This window comes from Stegodyphus dumicola, chromosome 9 (genome assembly GCF_044657685.1).
Source record: "Stegodyphus dumicola isolate Sdum_Otavi_A_Nest chromosome 9, ASM4465768v1".
NCBI classification, from domain to species: Eukaryota; Metazoa; Arthropoda; class Arachnida; order Araneae; family Eresidae; genus Stegodyphus; species Stegodyphus dumicola.
Genome location: NC_140776.1, coordinates 14,238,544 through 14,260,508, shown reverse-complemented (window position 1 = coordinate 14,260,508; position 21,965 = coordinate 14,238,544). Strand labels below are relative to the sequence as shown.

At 31.5% G+C, this 21,965-nt stretch overlaps 1 protein-coding gene across 2 annotated transcripts in view; it reads right to left on the bottom strand.

The window, feature by feature from the left end:
- Positions 1–21,965, bottom strand: part of LOC118186179 (regulator of G protein signaling 2-like) — a 325,142-nt gene that overhangs the window by 161,950 nt on the left and 141,227 nt on the right. The window contains exons 1-2 of one of the 2 annotated variants that reach the window (XM_085823245.1): positions 14,131–14,258; positions 9,988–10,650 (exon numbers count right to left, since the gene is read on the bottom strand). In XM_085823245.1, the coding sequence (XP_085679371.1) occupies positions 9,988–10,650; positions 14,131–14,226 (759 nt within the window). In that variant the 5' untranslated portion in view covers positions 14,227–14,258. Of the gene's footprint in view, positions 1–9,987; positions 10,651–14,130; positions 14,259–21,965 lie in introns of those variants that run through there. The other variant, XM_085823246.1, reaches the window with a different exon arrangement.

The window sequence follows — 21,965 nt, the reverse complement described above, 5'->3', positions numbered from 1 at the left end:
TGAACCCTGTTTCACAATAGCGGTTCCGACCACTACACCACCGAGGCAACGGTCTCTTAGACCTTGTCTGATTTTGTCAGAATCCGGAGGAAAAACAACTGCAACAAAAACGTTATAAATTCATAACATTCATATTTCCCTATAAACATGAAACAATACGATTAGCATGCTTTACAGTATTTTCTCCTAAGATTCTAAGATCAAAAATGCAACGCGAAACAATAAAATTACATGCTGTTTCATGTTATCTTGTTGTTTCATGTTGCATTTTGTGGTCTTAGAAACTTAGGGGAAAATAAAAATCATTTTTGCTAAACTATTTGTGTTATTCTTAAATATGTACATTCAAACAATTTATAGCTCAGATAGCGAATGAAAAGGAATATGATATAATCAAGTCAGTTTAAGGCAGGATGTGTCAGTTAGAGGCAGGATAATTTCGGCGACTTCAGAAAAGAGAAGATGACACAACTTTACTTGAAGCAAAATCTTATGAAGCACAAGCCTCAAAGTTCCCAACAGTTCCTGCCCAATAATAATATAACTATCGATGATGTTCAGGTTTAGAGATGATTACCATGAGAATTTTCACGACAGTTATTATTGAAATATGCATTATATTTCTGCACTTGTTCATAGTAGTTCAGTTATAAACGTTTCAGATTGGAAAGAAACAATATTGTTTTGATTACTTTGCTCCGTTTCGCCCAGATTCAGTTTTATAGTCAGAAAACTGTTTAATCATTTTTAGCCTTTTTAAGTACAGTGTTTCATCGCGTAGCGTCGAATAAAATAATTTTTTTTTCAAAATATTTTCTTTCGGGAAGTAAACTTTCTTCTATATCTTTACATTCTATAATATTTTAAAAAAGTGACATTCATTTAAAATTCTTCAAATATATTAATTTTACTGTTTATTTTCCAAATATTAATCTTAGCTGAGAAGAGAAATCCACAAATGTCTCTTTGTGAACCATACATGTTCTATAAGTATATATCCAGAAAACACGATTATTTGATTATTGAATATGTTTCTGATCACATCCTCCCGAACAAAATTTGGAAGAGTTCAGATTTTAAAGTTCGCTCAAAAGAGTTCTTTTAAAGTTTAATATGGTTTATCAGCGTTAACATTAATAGCCCAGGTAGATTAGCAAAATATACTACATTAATGTAATTTAGACTAACATAGGTACATTATATTTCTTCTCTATATCTGAAAAATGAAAAAAAAAATATATATATAACGTAATTCTATAAAAATTATTCAATAATTCTAATTAATTATATCTTGAATTAAATGCACTTTTATTTAACTAAATCTGATTAAAACGTCAAAGAATAATTAATTTTAGAACTGCGTATATTGCTTTTAAATAGTTTAATTTGTTGATTAATAATAGACAGATTAAATTTGAAAAAACAATACTTACATTTTTCGGAATAGCAACCGTCTCGAATAAAAAGTTAAACAACGCAAAATCCCGTTTCTCGAAAAAAATATTTTATAGAAAAAATCATGTCAACAATATTTGTGAAATTCAAGAATGTTTGCAGAACGTGGGACATTTTTGGGACATATCATAAAGCGGGACGCTTATTCAAATGTAAGTCCGGGATATCTGGCAATTTTATTACCTTAACATACAGTCTTAAGAAGTCGCGAAGCATATTTTCTTGGTACAATATTAAAAGCGAAGTTAGAGGAAGGATAATTAATTAGGAATTTTTGCGATGTTATACAGCAACAAAAAAATTCCAGCAATTCACTTTTTAAATATGATCACGAGAACTTTAACCTTGAATTCAGGCATAACTGCCTCTTGTTTAGCAACATTACCGTGTTCGTGCAGTCATGCTGTAAAATTGTTAAATGCGTAGTTGTGTATTATAGAGTTACCGGATAACATATTAAATACAATGGTCTTATCTTTCTTAAAGATTATATCAAACGATAGACCAGTCGATATTAAAACTAATCAAAATTCTGAGTTTAGTAACAACTATTTCGGGTTAAAATAGTTAGAAACAAGGTATAAATTTACAGACAAAATTAAACAATTTTTTAGACCAAAAGAAGTTAGCTCGGAAGAGATATTAATTTCAAAACAGCATTTTGCGTCGATTCACTTTTCAAACTGTTGCCATCGAATATTATCACCATGTATTATATTTAAAGAAACTAAATAACGAAGAATCTGCATAAATGCATTATGTTTCTAGCGTTGTGAAAAAACAGCAGTAATTAGAACCATCCAGTTTTTAATAACGTAATTCTCCAATCGAACATGGGCACTTGGAAGCTCGAATTTCGAATTTGTTTCATTATTTATTTAAAATTTTGTAAAAATGTAACGAATTTTTGATTAGCAAAATCAACGATTTCAAAGCGAGCAATGGCAACACAGTACGGAAAAAAAAAAAAAAAAAAAAAAAAAAAAAAAATTATCTCCAGCGAGCGAAACGGTGGAAATTCTAAATACATGCTATTTTGCTGTTTTTAATAATTTGTGATATTGCTGTTGAATTGAATTTTATGTGTTTTAAGTGCGAAGAACATGATATTTAACAAAACAAATAAAGGTAACACACATAACGTAGGACAAAAAAAAAAAAAAAAAAAAAAAAAAAAAAACACGCCATTTTGGGCGTAATATAAAATCTGAAAGCCTTCAGATTTTCTTTAACTTATATTTTGAGATCTTTATGCAGATCTTAGCTAACTATAATTATATTTAATATCGCCATCAATTATAGTAATAGAGCTAAAAATTTGCAGTCTGTTGTTTTATTCTTAATGAATACTGACGAAAATAGAACGAATACAGAGAAATTTAAGGAAAAGTTCGTTAAAGTGCCCTAGAAGAAAAAATTGATAATCACTGATATATTTTTATGAAATTTAAATAAACACTTAAAATGTTGAAATTTTCAGCCCAAAACGGTTATTAATGTCGAAAAGCGATATTTCGTTTTTTTTCTCTTTTCATTCGAGTTTGTTGTTATTCGGAAAAATGTAAGATATTTATCTTTAATATTCTGTATAAGGAAGTCAGGTGCTGCCCACATCGGATTTTTCATTTTTACAACAGACTGGAACAATTTGATCATTTCAGATAACCTGCCAAATGATTTAATCCGCTTTTATAATGCACATCGTTATTAGAGTCTGCTGCAACAGATCATATCCATTGCGTGAAACAAAACAGAATTTAAAGCATTAAATTTTATTACATACGGAAGTTCTGTAAAAACATTGTAACACTTTCATTTAATGTAGCTTTAGATTGAGAAACAGAACACAGTATATCCAATACGCTTAGTGTTGTTTAGAATAAAAAGATAGACGGTTTTGATTATACACTTTATTCTGAAACATACGTGAATGTCACAAATTGATACGTTGAATCGTGATCGTTACCTTCTAAGCCAGCTACGCTTAAAATATTTTAATGTACCTTAATGTTAAATTTGCGTGTGAAAGGAACGATATAACACTATAATGACACGAAATGATTACTGCCATCCTCCCTTTAAATTGATACTGACCTGAATCCAGTAAAAAGGGAAATAAGAATAATGACTTTGAATTATTCGTAATGTTTTCTATCCAATACAGTTATTGAAAAATACTACGTTATTACAGTAGACAACAAAATTAATAGATTTTAATTTTTTTGACATACATCCTAACTGTTACTACGTGGACTACAAATGTTAATGTACTTTATGTTAAAGAAAACAGTTTTGATGCAGCTCAGGAAACAGCGTTTACATTATTTCTATATATTACATTACATTAACTAGTAGAATCATAAACCGTGGCCATTTTTTTTTAGAAAACACAATTTCTAGCCCAAGGGAGCATTAGACCCAAAATGGCTATTAGTCTCAAAACGGCTTTCTGCGTTGCTTCACATTTCAAACTGTTGTCACCAAATATTATCGCCGTGAAAAGAAAAATAATTAAATGAAAGGAACTAAATAATGAAGAATCTGCATGAATGTTTCTCGCATTGTGAAAACAATAATGCTACCTAGAGCCATCCAATTTTGAATAACGTAGTCTTCCAACCGAACATGGACACTTGGAAGGCCGAATTTTGAATTTGTTTTATTACCTATTTCATATATTTGTAAAACTTTAACGAATTTTTGATTAAGAAACTCAACGATTTGAAAGCGAGCAATGGCAACGCTGTACGAAAAAAAAATTTTTTTATGTCCAGCGCGCGAGACTGTATCTCGGAAATTCTAAAGATATGCTGTTTTTAAATATTTTGTGATATTGCTGTTGAGTTGAATTTTATGTGGTTTAAATACAAAAAACACAATATTTAATAATAATTTTAACAAAACGTTAAAAAATGTACTTTTGGGCGTATTTTTTGACTTTTCATAACTTTAATAGCTAAAAGTATTGCTTCAAGTTAATGATAAATATGCAGTTTTCAACTGGGAATCGGGTCCTGTGAAATCCTCAAGCGTAAGTATTCTCTACTACTGCAATTCTGAAGCCCGCGATCAGTCTCGGATAATTGATTTCTGTTTGGTGAGATTGCTAGATTTTTGCGATTATTAGTACATTTTTGTGGGAAGTTACTGTGGTTATGAATGGTTTATGCACTTCTCAACATAAACCTGTTATGATGCATATACATTTACATGCATTACAAAAGAAAAAAAAAAACTGAAAGATTTCATATTTACTACTACGCTCAACCAGACGTTTTTCTAACGTTTTGTGTGTTACCTTTGTTTTTCTAACGTTTTGTGTGTTACCTTTGTTTTTCTAACGTTTTGTGTGTTACCTTTATAAGATATTTCTACCACTTTCTTAGCATGTTTTCGTAGTGTAGTGATCAGCACGCTCGGCGCGTACTCGACAGGCCCGTGGTTCGAGTCCCGGCGAAGGCGTTGCTCATTTTTCATCTCTCCTGCTTTCGAAATAACCTAATGTCTCTGCATCTTATTAAATATAATGTTCTTCACTAAAACTAAACCCTAAAATTTAATTCAGCAATTCCGATACACAGTCTCGTGCGCTGGAGATAAAAATATTCCTCCCTCCATACAATGTTGCCATTGCTCGCTTTCAAATCGTTGAGCTTCTTAATCAAAAACTCATAAACACTTTACAAAAAATAAAATAGATAATATAACGATTTCCAAATTTGACTTCCCATTTTTGTGTGGAGACGTAAGTTATTCAAAATTGGATGGCTCTCTAAGTACCTTTTTTTTATCACAATGCGAGAAACATAGACATATTTACGCAGATTCTTCATCATTTAATTTCTTTATATAATGCAGGGCTCTAATATTGGGTGGCAACAATTTAAAAACCGATTCGACGTTTATAGTGAATTAACACTGAATGCCAAACGAAATTAATAGTCTTTCTGAGCAAACTGCCTCTTTGGGCTAAAAAAGTGAAGCATTATTTTGAGAAATAGTTGTGCTAGGATGAATCAAGCTCTGCAAATTCGGAAATTCGAAAAATTCGAAAGCAATGTTCGAGCACTTTTGCTACTTCAGATTTAAATTTCCATTATATCAATATTAATTTAAAGTAGTGAATTGTGAATAAATTACTTGGAATTATTTTTGATACTTATGATGGATTATATTTCGCTGGATGTTATTTTAAAATGTTATTTAAAATGTTATTTAAAATGTTATTTTAAAATAAACATGTTATTTTAAAATAAACTCCAGTCATGTTATTTTAAAATAAACTCCAACGCGGCATCACATATTTGTTATTTATCAAAGATTTTGTGCCCATCCTGCATTTATAACTGTTGTTTTCATTTTGCTAATTTCTGCTTTTGATTCAAAAAACAATAAAATAGAAATATGGTATCCGAGAACGACAATGGAATGATTTTTCATTTCCTAACTTAGTCTATATCCATTATTCTTTTCCAGCTTCATAGTATTTAATTTATCCATGTGATCTAAAATATTCACCTGCATTCAAAAGTTTCAGCGATGGATGCGAGATCAATCACATCTTAACTCCGAAAACTTTAATTAGAAAAGTGTTTTGTGTAGTCCTTTTATGTCGCACATTTATTTGTTTAGTAAAATGTTTTATGCAGAAGCCGAAAAGCAATATCTTCCCTGAGATTTTACTTCCGCCGAAAGCATCGTACTCATTCAGTAATACTAGTTTTATGTTCTTGGTCCCAATTTTCTCTCATATTTAGTAAGAGATTTAATATAATAAAATAAGCAGAGAAATACATTTAAAACCGTATGCAAAGAACTATATATAGCTTTTTGTGCATTGCTTCATTTACGGGTGTCCGCCGATAACATCGGGTCAAAAACATCGCATACGAAAACGTAGCGGAGAAAACATCGCAGTTCTAAAACATCGTGGTACAAAATATCGTCGTCGAAAATAAAGCGGTTCAAAAACTTCGCAGTTTAAAAACATCGTTGTCAAAAATATCGCGGTAAAAAATAAAGTGTCGGCAAATTATCGCAGGACGATAACATCGCAGACATGCTTTTTTCAGGCTTTAATAATTGTAAATGGATATTTCCATAATGATTTGTGAGCGCAAGATGGAGAGAAAGATTTTTACTTTCATATTTTTTAATAACTAATAAATTTTTGCTGAAAGAGGAAGAAGGAAACTTAATACTTAGGAATAAACTGAAGCAGAAAAAGAAATAATTTTCACTATAAGAGTATTAGATTAACAAAAGTGAAAAAAATAATCTCATAATTAACTTAGCAGTTTTTTTATAGATAAGGCCATGCAGTTACTTATCTTCTTTTTTCTAATATTTTTAGATTATACTTTTAATGAAAAATTACCAGTAAAACTTTATAAAAAATGATTTATTAATGACCTTTGTTCGTTAACTATGTCAGTTTAAAATTCTGTTTAGGTGCTATAAGTTGCCTTAATTTTCTATCCTAAGTTTCCTTCTTACTATTTCAGCAAAAAATTATTAGTTAATAAAAAATATACAAGTAAAAATTATCCTTCTTTCTAACTTGCGCTCATAAATCATTATGAAAATATCCATTTACAATTACTAAAGCCTGAAAAGAGCATGCTGCGCTGTTATCGTCATGGAAAGTCTTTTAAACTAATTTATCATATCAGTTTTTATTTAAATGATCTAGAAGAAAACAGCATAACAACTTAACAATAAAAAAAAAATTTGCAGTTTATGACTTAAACTCTTGTTCAATTTGGGCAAAAAAATTTCCAACAATTATTGAAGTATTTCGTCTCAGACTTTTTTATTTATTGATATTTTGAAAAATAACTTCCTAGATTGCTTTATTTTAAAATTTATGTGTCTCACTATCTTTTTCAATCAAGAAAATATTCCTACAAAATACCTCATTTATGAAGTACTGAATAAATACCGCTAACTTTAACCGGTCAAGATAAAAAAAGTTTTTGATTTCAGTCAAAAAAGTATTCTTACAAAATATTTTATTGATTTTAATCAAGAATTGGTTCTTGCTTAACTGATTACTGAATTTTGCTTTTAATAAGAAAATATTCCTACAAAATATCTCATTTATGAAATACTGTATAAATACTACTAACTTTAACAGGTCAAGAAAAAAATATTTCCTTTTTTTTTTTTTTTAAGCAAGGAAGTATTTACATAATACTCGTATCTATTGATTTTAATCCCGAAAATATTCCTGGTTGACTGATTACTGATTCTTGATTTTAATATGAAAGCATTCTTACAAAATATCTCATTTATGAAATACTGTATAAATACTACTAACTTTAACCGGACAAGAAAAAAATTATTTTTCTTGATTTTGAATCAAGAAAGTATTCCTACAGAATATCTCATTTATGAAGTACTACAGAAATACTGCAAACGTTAACCGACTATAAAGTTTTGTGATCGGTTCAAGTTTATTTTAAATTTTTTGGAGATAATTTGCACCTTTTCTCATGAAAATAGAGTACTTTAAAATACAGGGTTAGTATAAATGATTCATTTTGAAAAGGATATATTTTCAAAAGTATTACGGGTACGCACAGAAAAACTACCTTATATGCTCAGGTAATGACCGCACTTTTTTTTACTAAAACTACATTACGAAAATGCAGGCGTGGACATTTCACGGGTCGTTCAAATGTCGCGCTTTTTATCTTGAGAAATTTTGGGTATAAATTTCATTTCAAACAGCCAAGTTAAGTGGAACAAAATGGCATAAGTAATAAAAGTATCAAATTTAAAGTTGTCTAATAGCTACCTAAAATTTACAAACTCACTTTCTCCCATCCACACATATAACATAAATGACCCTGTTTACGTTATCAACACTCGGCGCGTATTAGTTCGCCCAGCAGCGCAATATAGAAGCACAAATTAACCAATACTTGCAATTTTAATGTTTAATTTTATAAAAATTAAATAAACGTCGGTTCTTATAATACCTTGCACACATTATTTAAAAAAAATCTGTTCTCACGCACTATATGAAAATCCATTTCGTTTCATCATTCGCCACAACTCGCCTTGAATTGCGATGTAAGAATATCTTCTTCTCGTGCCGCAGCAAGCGCTCTTATTTGGCACATTTCCCGAGTGACTGCGTACCCTTGAGCCCGCATATCACGAAGATACGGAACTATTTTTTGCTAAGTTCGGAAACTTGCATTTCGAACCAGGAAACGCACATCTTGTTTTGTTCGTTGCCGCCAGTTGATCACGCTCTTTGCTTCAATTGTGCACACACGTTTCGTCCACTTTATATACTCTTGCTGCTGCTCTTTTTCCATTTTCCTGCGCAAAGTCTACAACTTTCAATTTAGAAGCCGCTATATAGCTACTGTATTTTTTCATTTCAAGCAGGCTACTTGCTAACTATCACAAATTCCGAATGATACTATGAATGAAAAGAGAAATCTTGAAATATGCGAATGCTCCAAGGAGGAAGGAGAGGAGAGTAATTTCATTACAAAACAGTATTTCCTGGAAGCCAGTGAGGTAACTGCCTTCTTTTATTATCTCATCTGCCGAGTAATTCCTGGCGCCGATGCCATGACTGAATAACAGCTGCAAGCTGTGACAAGTTGGCGCCAGGATGCTATGATGCCAGGATGTTGATGCTACGACAAGTTGGCGCCAGGTTGGAAAGCAGATGCTTTCCATCCTGGCGCCAACCAAAGCCAACCAACCCTTGCGCCAACCAAAGACAAAATACATATTCTTTATTTAAATATATTTATTGACTAATATTATTGAATAAAGGGGAAAAGGCGATGCTAAAAATATATTTTAAAGTAAGAAATTCTTTAGTTTTGGGGATGTGGACATTGTGCGGGTCACTTTTTTTTAACATAAATCTTATTTGTAAAGTTGGGATGCGTACATTACAGAAGCACAGACATTACACGAGTGTATACGGTATGTGAAAATAACCAAAAACTCACCAAGTTTTTCTCATTATTTCACCAAGTTTGCCAGATAACTGGAACGTTACTTCATCGCTGAATATCATCTTGATGGCAAACTCTTCGCCCTCCAATGCTGACGATAAAATCTGATCGACGGGCGTATTCCTCCGGCTTTATTTGTTGCTGACGCAAAATCTTCCACAGCGTTTTTATGGTATTCGCAACATCTGGTCAATTGACAGGACGAACATCTGGACAACAATGCTGCAAAATGTATGGAATGAGCTCGATTATATGTGTGTCTTTTCCACCATACTGAATATTTGTAAAGTGTGTATGAACTTGGTGAGTCTGTGGTTCCTTTCGTATATCTTTCATGTGTACACGTAAAATACTTTTGAAAATATAGCCTTTTCAAAACGAATGAATCACTTATGCTATCCCTATATTAGTAATTATAAAGAAATGAAATCCAAAATTTTTGACAATAAAGAGAAATCTGATTCGATGATCTAGTTTTTGATACTATTTGAGACATGGCAAACATATCCACTTACAGAAAAAAAAAAAAAAAAAAAACACTTACCGCTTTCTCTTTCATAAATTGCGAATGAGCCGGCACATCTTTGGAGCAGCCGGCGCTGTGTGTCCTTCTCAGCAGTTTGCTTAATTTACTGGTTTTGGTAGGTGTACCATTGCGAGACCCAGCCGCAGAGGAACCTTTACTCTGACTTTTCAAGCTGCTGTCCGAATCCTTCCTAGATTTCCTTGGTTTCACAGCAGACAGTTCAGAATCGGAATTTAAGGCAGCCAGCAGATCAGTGCTCAAAGAAAATGGCACAGCTCCGGATTGTTTCCTGTTCTTAGCATTTTCAGGTGTCGAATTTGGAGTACAGCTAGTTGTGGTAATGGTGGGAGCTACTTTGTCGCAACCATCTTCAGGCTTAGAATTGAAATCGAAGGATACTCCACCACTAGCATAGGAAGGTGTGTTACTACTAGAAGCCCAAGATGGGCTGCTTTCTTCTCCTCCACTTTCCACTACGTCCCCATTCTGGGTGGAATAGCTGGGTATATGTTGTTGATGGTGGTATGCGGCCTGAGGTTGTCTCCTCTTGCTGTTGGGAAGAGGAGACTGGGATACGAGTCCTAAGGCTACACTGGACTCGCTTTCGTCTCGCATATATTTTTCCATGGTACTCAGCGTCCATTTTGGATTATTGTTCTCCGACTCCTCCGTAAGAACACCCTAGAAAGAAAATGCCTGGATTATTCAACGAAAATTCAAACACTTTTCACAAAATAATGTACCATTATTTGAAAACAAACTTTCTATTTGTTACAATTAAAATTCACGATTAAATAATGATGTTCGCAGATGTGACTACTTTTGCAAAATGATGACTTCCGCTTTCTGTACTACATCTACTGATTACATGTGCTACAAGTATGACTGCTGCGCTTGTAGTACGTGTAATCAGAAGGTGTAGTACTTGTAATCAGATTAAATTTTTGTGACTTGAGGATTGGTGAATGCTCATTCACGATACAGCCTAGTTTTTAATGTCACTGAAAGTGAAAATGATGCATAAAATGCTCTAAGAAGACAATTTATTTAAGTTTTTCATTGAAAATAGAGTTTTTTTGTTCATAATTAAGCGTTGGAGAATGAACGACTGTTTCGCATAGCTAGTGGCACTAAACTTCACAAAACGCTACGCTAAAAGGGGCTAGTTAGCTGCACCTGAACTTGCGTTCTGTGGTTAGATTCATATTTATCCTTTATTTCATTTTTTGTTGGCATCGTTACTGATCGTGGGCATCTTGATGCATGCAATACAAGGTTAAATTTTTCAAACGACTGCTTAAATTTATCACAAAGACAAATTTTCAAACGAGTGCTTAAATTTATCGCAAAAATTTACCATTTATGCATAATTTAAGCTGTAAGATTCGAAATATGAAAAAAAATCAGCATTTCATTTCAGAAAAAGTCCGATTTCAACTCAAATAAAACTCAACGATTTCGAAGTGTGCAATGGCAACACTGTATGAAATAAAAATTTTTTTATCTCTAGTGCGCGAGACTTGTCTATCGGAAATTCTGAAGATATGCTGTTTTTAAATATTTTTAGCCCAAAGGCTCTCGAAACGTATATGTGCGTATAAAGAAAGAAAATGCTGCTTTGTGCGTAATATAAAATCTGAAAGTGATTTAAGATTAATTTTTTTTAAATTTTGTACTTCCGCATAAACGATTGTCCTCTTGTTTAATTTAATGTTCTATTTGAAACTGTGATAAAGTAAATATTTCAACATAATTATTTTTGTTAAAGGAAATACTTTAACAATTAATCGCTTTTTTGAATTTTTTTAAGTACCCTATTCAAGTTCAGTGCAGCAACCGTGCTTAAAATTTCTGGATATGTTCCTGCAGTGTTTCTCGTGTGTATTAAGGAACGTATTAAAAATAAGTAAAATAACGGACACATGAACAAAAGTACTTTAAAACATAAGTTCATCGCGATATTGAAGAGTCAAAATGATAATTTGTGGTAAAAATAATAATTGCAAATTATCCTCTGATCGAACAACTTCCCAGACAGTGATCGATTTCTCAAAACTTAATTACATCATTCAGCCGCAAAATTACCTTAATTATTTTAGGATCGGATGCCAAGTTGGGCTTTAATCATTCAAGCGCAATTAGCTGTGCCGCATTTTCAAGGTGATGCTGTCAGAAAGATCTTCAGTGCTCATTCGCTAAGAGGAGAATCTTAATTAGCCAAGCTTAAAAGTTTCTAAAAAACAAAAGAAAAGAAAAAAGAAATTAAAGCTTTCAGATTTTATATTACGTTCCGTGTGTTACCTTTATTTAATAATATAATGTTCTTCGCACTCAAACCATAAAATTCAATTCAACAGCAATGTCGCAAAATAATTTTAAAATGAGCATATCTTTAGAATTTCCAATACACAATCTCCCGCGCAGGAGATAAATTTTTTCCCCCGTACAGTGTTGCCACTGCTCGCTTTGAAATCGTTGAGTTTGTTAATCGAAAATTCGTTAAAGTGTTACAAAGTATGAAATCTATAATAAAACGAATTTCAAATTAGGGCTTCCAGATGCTCATATTCGGTGGAGAATTACGTTATTCGAAATTGTTCGACTCACTCTAGGTACCGTTGTTTTATCACAGTGCCGGAAACGTACATACATTTATACATATTCTTCATTAATTAATATTCTTTAAATATAATACGGGGCGATAATATTCGATGGCAACAATTTGAAAACTGAAACGGACGTTTAAAGTTTTCAACGCAAAATGCCAAAATGAAATTAATAGTCTTTCTGGGCTAACGAACGCCCTTTGGGCTAAGAACTAATACATGTTTTTCCTGATATAAAATGACATAAAACGAACATCCGTGAATAAGGTATATCTGTATTTCAGATAGAAACATCTACACCAGAAACACATAACATAAAAAGTATACTAAAATAAGCTATCCAACTGGAATTACAGATGTGTTAAATCATATTCAAAGCAAAATTTTGCGTAAATTTTCAAAATAATTAAAAGTTAATATTGAGTTTTCTGAAAACTGTATTTTTGAAATATTTCCTCTTATAATTATCAACTTAAAAATAATTAGTTATTATAAAAAATTAAGTTACATATAAATCGTGTTTTATTTAAAATGAATTCTTGTTCCCGAAATACAATAATAAAAAATTTGCGATGCTTCTTAAATACATTAAAAAATTTTTTTTCGTAAATTTACTTCTACCTCTTTTTATTAGCGGTTTTACAGAGCGGCTGATTCAAGCAGTTTTGTCTTTTATAGAAAAAATATTATTTAATCTGAGCAAATGCCTTGAAATGAGTTCACATCCGATTGGTTGCATGCAGACGATATCTTCTCATTTGTGCAAAATTATTATATAATCTCAGCAAATGCTTTGAAATGTGTTCACATCCGATTGGTTGCATGCAGACGATATCTTCTCATTTGCGCAAAATTATTATTTAATCTGAGCAAATGCCTTGAAATGAGTTCACATTCGATTGGTTGCATGCAGACGATATCTTCTCATTTGTGCAAAATGTATTATTCCTGGAAGTTAAGGAAAGGAAGCAATACTTAAGATTTTACCTTTCATCTATTAAATCAAAAATAAAGAAAATAAAATTGCAAAATCTTTTCGAAGCCATAAAAGATGGGGAATTTGTGAACAGAATGCTCTTTCATAAGAATACGAATTAACAATCGACGACAGAAGTATTTTTTCCAAAATGCAGAGAGCTTAGAACATTCAGAAAATTAAAAATAAACGCTTCTAACGGAACGTAAGTTAAAGAAGTTTAAAGCTATTTAAACTTCTAACACACTCCATAAGTGTGCGCAGCAAAAGAACAATTAAATTTTACATGTATATTTCATTCCTGTAGCATAACGTTTTCTGAAAGGATGAAATTATTTTAAGCTGGTCAGATTCTAAAGACTGAATTGGTGCACAAAAATTACAATAGTTATTTTTATAATAAAAACAATCATTTACTTTTCGAACGAAAACGAACGAACATGTTATTTATGAGAGAAAACAAATTAGCTCATCCCTTTATCTGAAATGAATTCTTTTTTGTTTCAAGCAATAAGGCGTGAGAAATTTATGGAGGAGAAAAAAAAAAGATAAAAATAAATAGCAATGAAATTACGGTACCAAGTTTTCGATCGCTGCTCGTACGAACTTCGTAATGAAGGATGCTGTCATCTTTTCTGTTACTTTCATTACAGATTCATCGTTATGTCTCTCCATGTCGAACAGATAGTTAGAAAACGGTTTACCGAATTCAAGGGAACAAGCCTTTCCCAAAGCAAACGGCAAGTTGCGGGGCGGGAAAGCGAAGGGCAACGCGATTGGGTTATTATATTCAATGACGTCATAAATCTGGTACGCGTGTTCTGGCGAAACTTAAAACTGAGTTATTGGCTTTACATGTATTCAAATATCCGAAGCACAAGCTTCTTTTAATGGACTATGTTTGAATAAATATTTTACACTCTTGAGGACCAGTAGTTGCAAAGTTCTGACTCATGTAGTGATAGCAATTGAACTAGCACTCCATTTAACAAATAAAAGTTTAGACAACCTTGTAGGGGTTTAACAGTACAAATTTAATGAAAAAAAAAAAAAAATCTGAAACGTTTCAGATTTTAAATTAGGTTCAAAGGGGCGTTTTTTTTTAACGTTTTGTGTGTTATCTTTATTTATTAAATACCACGTTTATGAGCCTATCTTTAGAATTTCTGATACACATTTTCGAGCGCTGGAAATAAAAAGATTCCCCCCCCCCCCGTAGATTGTTGCCATTGCTCGCTTTCAAATCCTTGAGTTTGTTACTCAAAAATTCGTTAAAGTTTTACAAAATATGAAATCGATCAAACAAATTCCAAATTTCAAATTTGGGCTTCCACATGTCCATATTAGCAGGAGGATTACGTCACTCAAAATTCGATGGCTCTATGTACCCTTGTTTTATCACAATGCGAGAAATATACCTACAATTATGCAGATTTTTCATTATTTAATTTCTTCAAATATAATGCAGGACTGTAACATTTGATGACAATAGTTTGAAAAGTGAAACGGACATTTATAGCGATTCAACGCAAATTCGCAAAACGAAAACAATAGTCCTTGAGGGACAAAGCCCCTTTGGACTAAAAAAAAAAAAATTCTGAAAGCTTTCAGATTTTATATTACACTCAAAAGGGTTTTTTTAACGCTTTGTGTTGTTCTCTTTATTTATTAAATATCAAGTTCGCACTTAAACCACATCAAATTCAATTCAACAGCAATATCGCAAAAATATTGAAAAGCAGAAAAACAGCATATTTTTAGAATTTTCGATACACATTCTCGCGCGCTGGAGATAAAAATGTTTTTTTTTTTCTTTTTTTCCCGAAGAGTGTTGCCATTGCTGGTTTTGAAATCGTTGAGTTTGTTTATCAAAAATTCATTAAAGTTTTACAAAATTTGAAAGTGATAATAAAACAAATTCCTTATTCGGGTTTGCAAGTGCTTATGTTCGACTACGTTATTCAAAACTGGAAAACTCTAGGTACTGTTGTTTTTCCACAATGCGAGAAACATTCATGCATTCATGCAGATTCTTCATTATTTAGTTCCTTTAAATATAATGTATGGCGATAATATTTGGTGGCAACGGTTTTAAAAATGAATCAACGCAGAAAGAGAGAGAAATGCCGTGAGACTAATAGCCCTTTATGTTTAACGCCCCTTTCGGCTAATAATTCTTTAGAGAGAGTAAAAAATACTGCCATACAAGTATAATTATTTATCAAAAATAATTCTGGATATTAATTCTGATTATGCAACCATAAAAGGTTGCACTCACTGGGAAATCACTTGGAAAATTCAGACATTGTTTAAATTAAATTTCAGTAACAATATTCATTGAATTCTATTAAACTCTGACACTGATTTAGCTCAAAACAATTAAGCAACGGTTGAATTATATCAATAACAAAGGCGCAATTTCCTCAGAAGGCTATTAATTTCGTTTTGGCATTTTGCGTCGTCCACTATAAAACGGCGTTTCACTTTTCAAATTGTTGCCCTAAAAGAAATTAAAAAATGAAGAATCTGCATGAATGTATGCATGTTTCTCGCAATGTAGAAAAAAAACGGTAACTAGAGACATCAAATTTTGAATAACGAAGTCCTCCACTCGAATATGGACATCTGGAAATGCAAATTTGAAATTTGTTTATTTATCTTTTTCATAGTTTGTAAAACTATAACGAATTTTCGATTAACAAACTACACGATTTCAAAGCGTTCCATTAACACCGCGTACAACTTCAAGCACGGATATTTCATGCGCGAGGTTTCTTTACATTTCTTACTGGTACTACGTTTGTAGCGTAGCAAAGCAAAGACGCTACAATGTCTAACGGCATTTTGCGTTAAATGACTTTGAATATATGGAGCACTTTTCAAATTCCTTTTGAATACAGCAAGAAAAAAGGGCTCTTTTGGGCTTAATATAAAACCTGGAAGCTTTCAGACATTTTTTTAATCTAGTATAGTTATGACAATATCCAACACTCCAGTGATTCTGTGGATAAGGGTGTCCGGATTCGCCCAACAAAAACTACCCCCAAAACATTCAGATTTGACACTATATTTCGCTTTTATGCATATATATATTAATTAATATTTTATATTATTAATTAATATTATATATATATATATAATATTAATTAATTGAAGTTGCAATTAATCTATCCTTATAAGTGAAGACAGAATGTTTCCTTGCAAAACTGCCATATTCAATATATATTAGATAACATAAATGAACATATAAACCTTAAAAATATCGTTAAAGCTAAAACGGAAACTGGAAAACTCCTCTTGTAAACTTTCTTATAAACCAGGAATTTATTATTTGTAGCTGATATTGCTCTTTTTTTCGTGCGAACATTTTTCACTGGTATATATAACATCATTAGTATACTACATTTCACGAATATATATTTCTATGAATTTCATTAATACATATGACGATTATTGTATTATGGTTTCGAATTACCTAAGCAATTCTATATTTTCAAATGTCTGACAAAGTTAATAGCAGCTTCCTGCCAAAGTGAATTTAAGATAAAATTCCTTTCAATGTCGAATTTATCTTCCTCGAACTTTCATAATACTTTTGCAAGTAAAAAAGCCTGTTTGATAATTCATTATTATTCCTACAGGTAAATCTTAAATTTGAAAATTTTTTTAACTTAAAAAACGTTAGAGAAATACGTAATTGAAAAATTTCTTAAGTAGTATTTATCCTTACTTATATTGTATCATCTTACATATTTTGTGAATCTATTCCTTATAAAATTAATAAAAAAAGAAATTAAAATGTGAATATATTAGATAATGGCATAAAGAAGAATTTATGGATCAGTTCCTTCCCTCATACTAAAGATTTATGTATGTAAAAATTAATAATATAAAATTACAAAACTTGATCACAACTTTTAATGCTAAGAAAATATTCATTCGATATGTAAAATAAATAAATAAAAAAAATTTTAAAAAAAGAAAAAAAAATTTGGAAGAGAAGCATTTGTTTTTTAAATTCCAAATGCTACGCAATTGTCCTTTCAGAATGATCTGACAGGTTCACACATCATTCATGCTTCTCGTGCTGCCATCTATGGGCAATATTTAGAAATAAAATCTGGTATAGGAAAGTTTTGAGAAGCGACTGTAGATATTTCTTTATCAGAATTATTATGGAGCTGCATATAAATACAGTAGCGTAGCTAGGTTGGGACAAGGGGGGATATTTGTTCCCAGGTGCAGCATTGAGAGAGCTCCAATTGTAAATAAGAAATTTTAGAATGAAATGTTTTCTATTCTTGTCATACAGAAGGGGGCGGCGCAAAAACTTCTGTTGCCCCCGGGAGTTGAAAACTCTAGATATGACTCTGTATAAATAATATACGAATATACGATGTAAAAGTAACGAAGAAAGGATACTTTTTATGTAAAAGGAGTTCTGGGAATCAGCCTTTTATATAGTTGTTAAGTATTTATTTTAGTTTATGAATATAAAATACTACTTTTGATCAAGTTTTGGTTTTACTAACATTTTCTGTACTTTTTGTTGTTTAATTTATAAAACCCGTTATAAAATAATCTAAGTCTATTATAAACGTAAATACGTATTTTTCAAGTTTTGGAATGGAAGTGGGGAACGATCATTCAGCAATGACGATAGGGGTGCATGATGCAAGAACGTTTGAGAAACCCCGCTATAATGCTTCATGAAATAGTGAAAGGCAAAATGAATATTTAGCATAGGAAATGGTAAAATAAATCAAAAGGGCTTAGAAAGTCACGTTGAAAGAATTTGTAATTCCAAGCTGACAAGTGATTCATGAAATACCATTTCATAAAAATTCTAGCTTTTAAGGCATTCCGAAATTGGCTGAAATAAATATACTGATTTAGAATGCCAATTGCTTTATATATATATATATATATATATATATATATTTTAGCCAAAAGGGAATTAGATCAGAAGGGCTATTAATTTCGTTTCGGCATTTTGTGATCTTTCACTATAAGCGGCGTTTCACTTTTCGGATTGTTGCCACCAAATATTATCGCTCCATATTATATTTAAAGAAATTAAATAATGAAGAGTCAGCATAAATGCATGCATGTTTCTCGCATCGTGAAAGCTACGGTACCTAGAACCACCCGAATATGGGCATTTGGAAGCCCAAATTTGGAATTTGTTTTATTATCTATTATAGATTTTGTAAAGCATTTATGATTTTTTCATGAAGAAACTCGACGATTTCAAAGCGAGAAATGGCAACCCTGTATGAAAACAAAGTTTTTATCTCCAGCGCTCGAGATTGTATATCGGAAATTCTCAAGGTATGCTCTTTTTAAATTATTTTGCGATATTGCTGTTGAATTGAATTTTATGGTTTAAGTGCGAAGAACAGGATATTTAATAAATAAAGCCAAACACAGAAAGTTAAAAACCCCTTTGGGCGTAATATAAAATCAAAAAACTTACATTTTTTTTTTTTTTTTTTTTTTTTTTTTTTGAAAATTGCTGATCAGTTAATTATTTGTAGCTAAAATATTCTGTATCATTCCATTATTTAAACTTCCAATTTCCAGGTTTTTAAATCATATTTTATTAATTTTCACTTTTATGTTTAAAAATATTCTTTAAAAATTATTTAATTTTAAATAAAATGCAAAATTTAAATAAAATGGTGTCACTGATATTTTTGATGGATTATAAAAAATAACAGAATCGTTTTATTCTTTGTTTATCGTAAGTAAACCTTATGATTTCCCAAAAGATGGCGCTGCAAGACAAACACAGATGCGAAATCGCAGAATCGTCGCATGCACTGTTTACGATTTCTCTAGCGTTTTCCAGTTCTTGACAAAAGATATTTCATTCCGCATTTCTCGAGTTTTCTCAAGAATTTCGTGGAGAGGAGGAAATTGAAGGGTTTCAGATTTTAGATTACACACAAAGAGGTGTTTTTTTAACATTTTGTATGTTACCTTTATTTATTAAATATCATGTTCTTCGCACTTGAACCATAAAATTCAGTTCAAGAGCAATATCGCAAACTAATTTTAAGTTGAGCCTATCATTAGAATTTCCAATACACAGTCTCGCGCGTTGGAGATAAAAATGTTTTTCTGTACAACGTTGCCATGCCTCGCTTTGAAATCCTCGAGTTTATTAATCAATAATTCTTTAATGTCTGACAAAATATGAAATAGATAAATAAAATAAATTTCAAATTTCGGCTTCCACATGCCCATATTCGCAGGAGGATTACGTCATTCAAAATTGGATGTCTTTCAAACTGTTGCCACCAGATATTATCTCCCTGTATTATTTCTTCAAATATAATACAGGGAGATAATATCTGGTGGCAACACCTTTGTATTTATTTCTTAATTATTGTTCATTGAACGGGAGTTGGTTTGTTTCCCTTGAAAAGTCAACTAATTTCCGATCAATGGCAATGATTACTTGCATTTAATTTAATTACTTGCTTTTAATTTCTTTTTGCAATTGAAATGTTATTCATGATTTAATTCAAGTCCCCCCTTAAACATTTTTAACAATTTACACTCAAGTTACTTTAAACAATTTTCGAAATTGAACTTACTAACTATGGATTCACTCTTTTAAGATAATTCTACTAAAATTAATCTTAGGAGATAATATAATAAATATTTCTTTAGTAAATAAATTATTATATACTTTATAGGTTAGGTTAGGTTACTTAATTACGGCAAAGCCTCGAGGGCTATCTGCCTGAGGGGAGGGATGCCTTCGTGGAGGACTTTCTAATGGAAACTGGCTCGTATACACGTTACACATGGGGAAAACCCCGAAAACACCCATGCAGCCAGCCCGTTCGCGGGATTCGAACCTCGTACCGAACTACCAGTGTTCAGCGACTTTACCGCTCGGCCGCTGGTGGGCTATATACTTTATACTCGTATATATATATACTTTATATTGTTAGAAAATTTGATGACGCAGAAAGCATAAATTTCATCGTACTTAGTTTGAATCATTATGGAATATATAATTTGGAGAAGTTAATCTGAATTCTGCCATTCGAATGGAATAAAGATGTTTGAAAAATGATGCATTGTTTTAAAGTAAAGATTTTTTAAAGAAATTAAATGATGAAAAACCTGCATAAATGTGTGTATATTTCTCGCATTGTGATGAAACAACGGTACATAGAACCACCGAATTTTGAATTACGTAATCCTCCTACGAATATGGGCATGTAGAAGTCCAATTTTGAAATTTGGAATTTGTTTTATTAATGATTTCCTATTTTGTAAAACTTTAACGAATTTTTGATTAACAAACTCAAGGATTTCAAAGCGAGGAATGGCAACGTTGTACAGAAAAAACATTTTTATCTCCAGGTCGTGAGTCTCGGTATCGGAAATTCTAAAGATATGCTCATTTTAAAACTATTTTGCGATATTGCTGCTGAAATGAATTTTATGGTTTAAGTGCGAAGAACATGATATTTAATAAATAAATGTAACACACAAAATGTTAAAAAAAACTCTTCTTTGGACGTAATTTAAAATCTGAAATCTTTCAGATTTTTTGTTTGTTCGAGACATGAAAAACCCAATTTGAATTTCGTCAATCGGCCCAGTAGAACGGGAGATATAGAACTGTCCCATCCCCCCCCCCATTTTTTTTCGCAGAGGACGTATTAGAATATTACATGCATTAATATATGTTCCACACTGTGGATTAAGTTTTGGTAGTGAAAAATTAGAATAATATTTGTTTGATTATTATATAGTTGAATATGCATTTTCTTGCCCAGAATTTGAAATAGTTAACTGAGACGTTTAGAACAAACAGAAATTGCAATTGAATGTTAACAGACACTAAAATTGATATGTGGGAAAAATAAAGTAAAGGGGGAGTAAATTAAATTAAATTAATTAATTAATTAAATTTAGTCTGCTGAAAATTTTCTCCTTAAGCGTTTTTATTTCCATTCTAATTTCCTTGTACGAAGTAAAAATCTATACTATAATCGCGAAAAATATCGAAAATGTATATTTCAACACAGTTATCCAGTTTGACAGCTCTCGTATACATTTGAACGATTTTTCTTTTGCTTGACATTTGTACATACGAACACAATAAAAGACTTTTTCTTTATAAAATGGATTGTAAAATGGAATTTTTTCATGATGTCTGTATGTGTATATGTTTCTTGCATTAACTTAAAAGCAATTGGTCGTAGAATGTTGAAATTTTGCATATGGGACTGCTCTAATATCTAGTGGTGCCCCTCCTTTTTTGTTGTAATCGGCCGCACAAAACGTATATGTGATGATACGGCAGGCATTTCTGTAGCAGAGTGATAAGGCTGAATCTAATGATGACACAAAAATGATTCACCTTTTAATGACACATCTTTATTCCA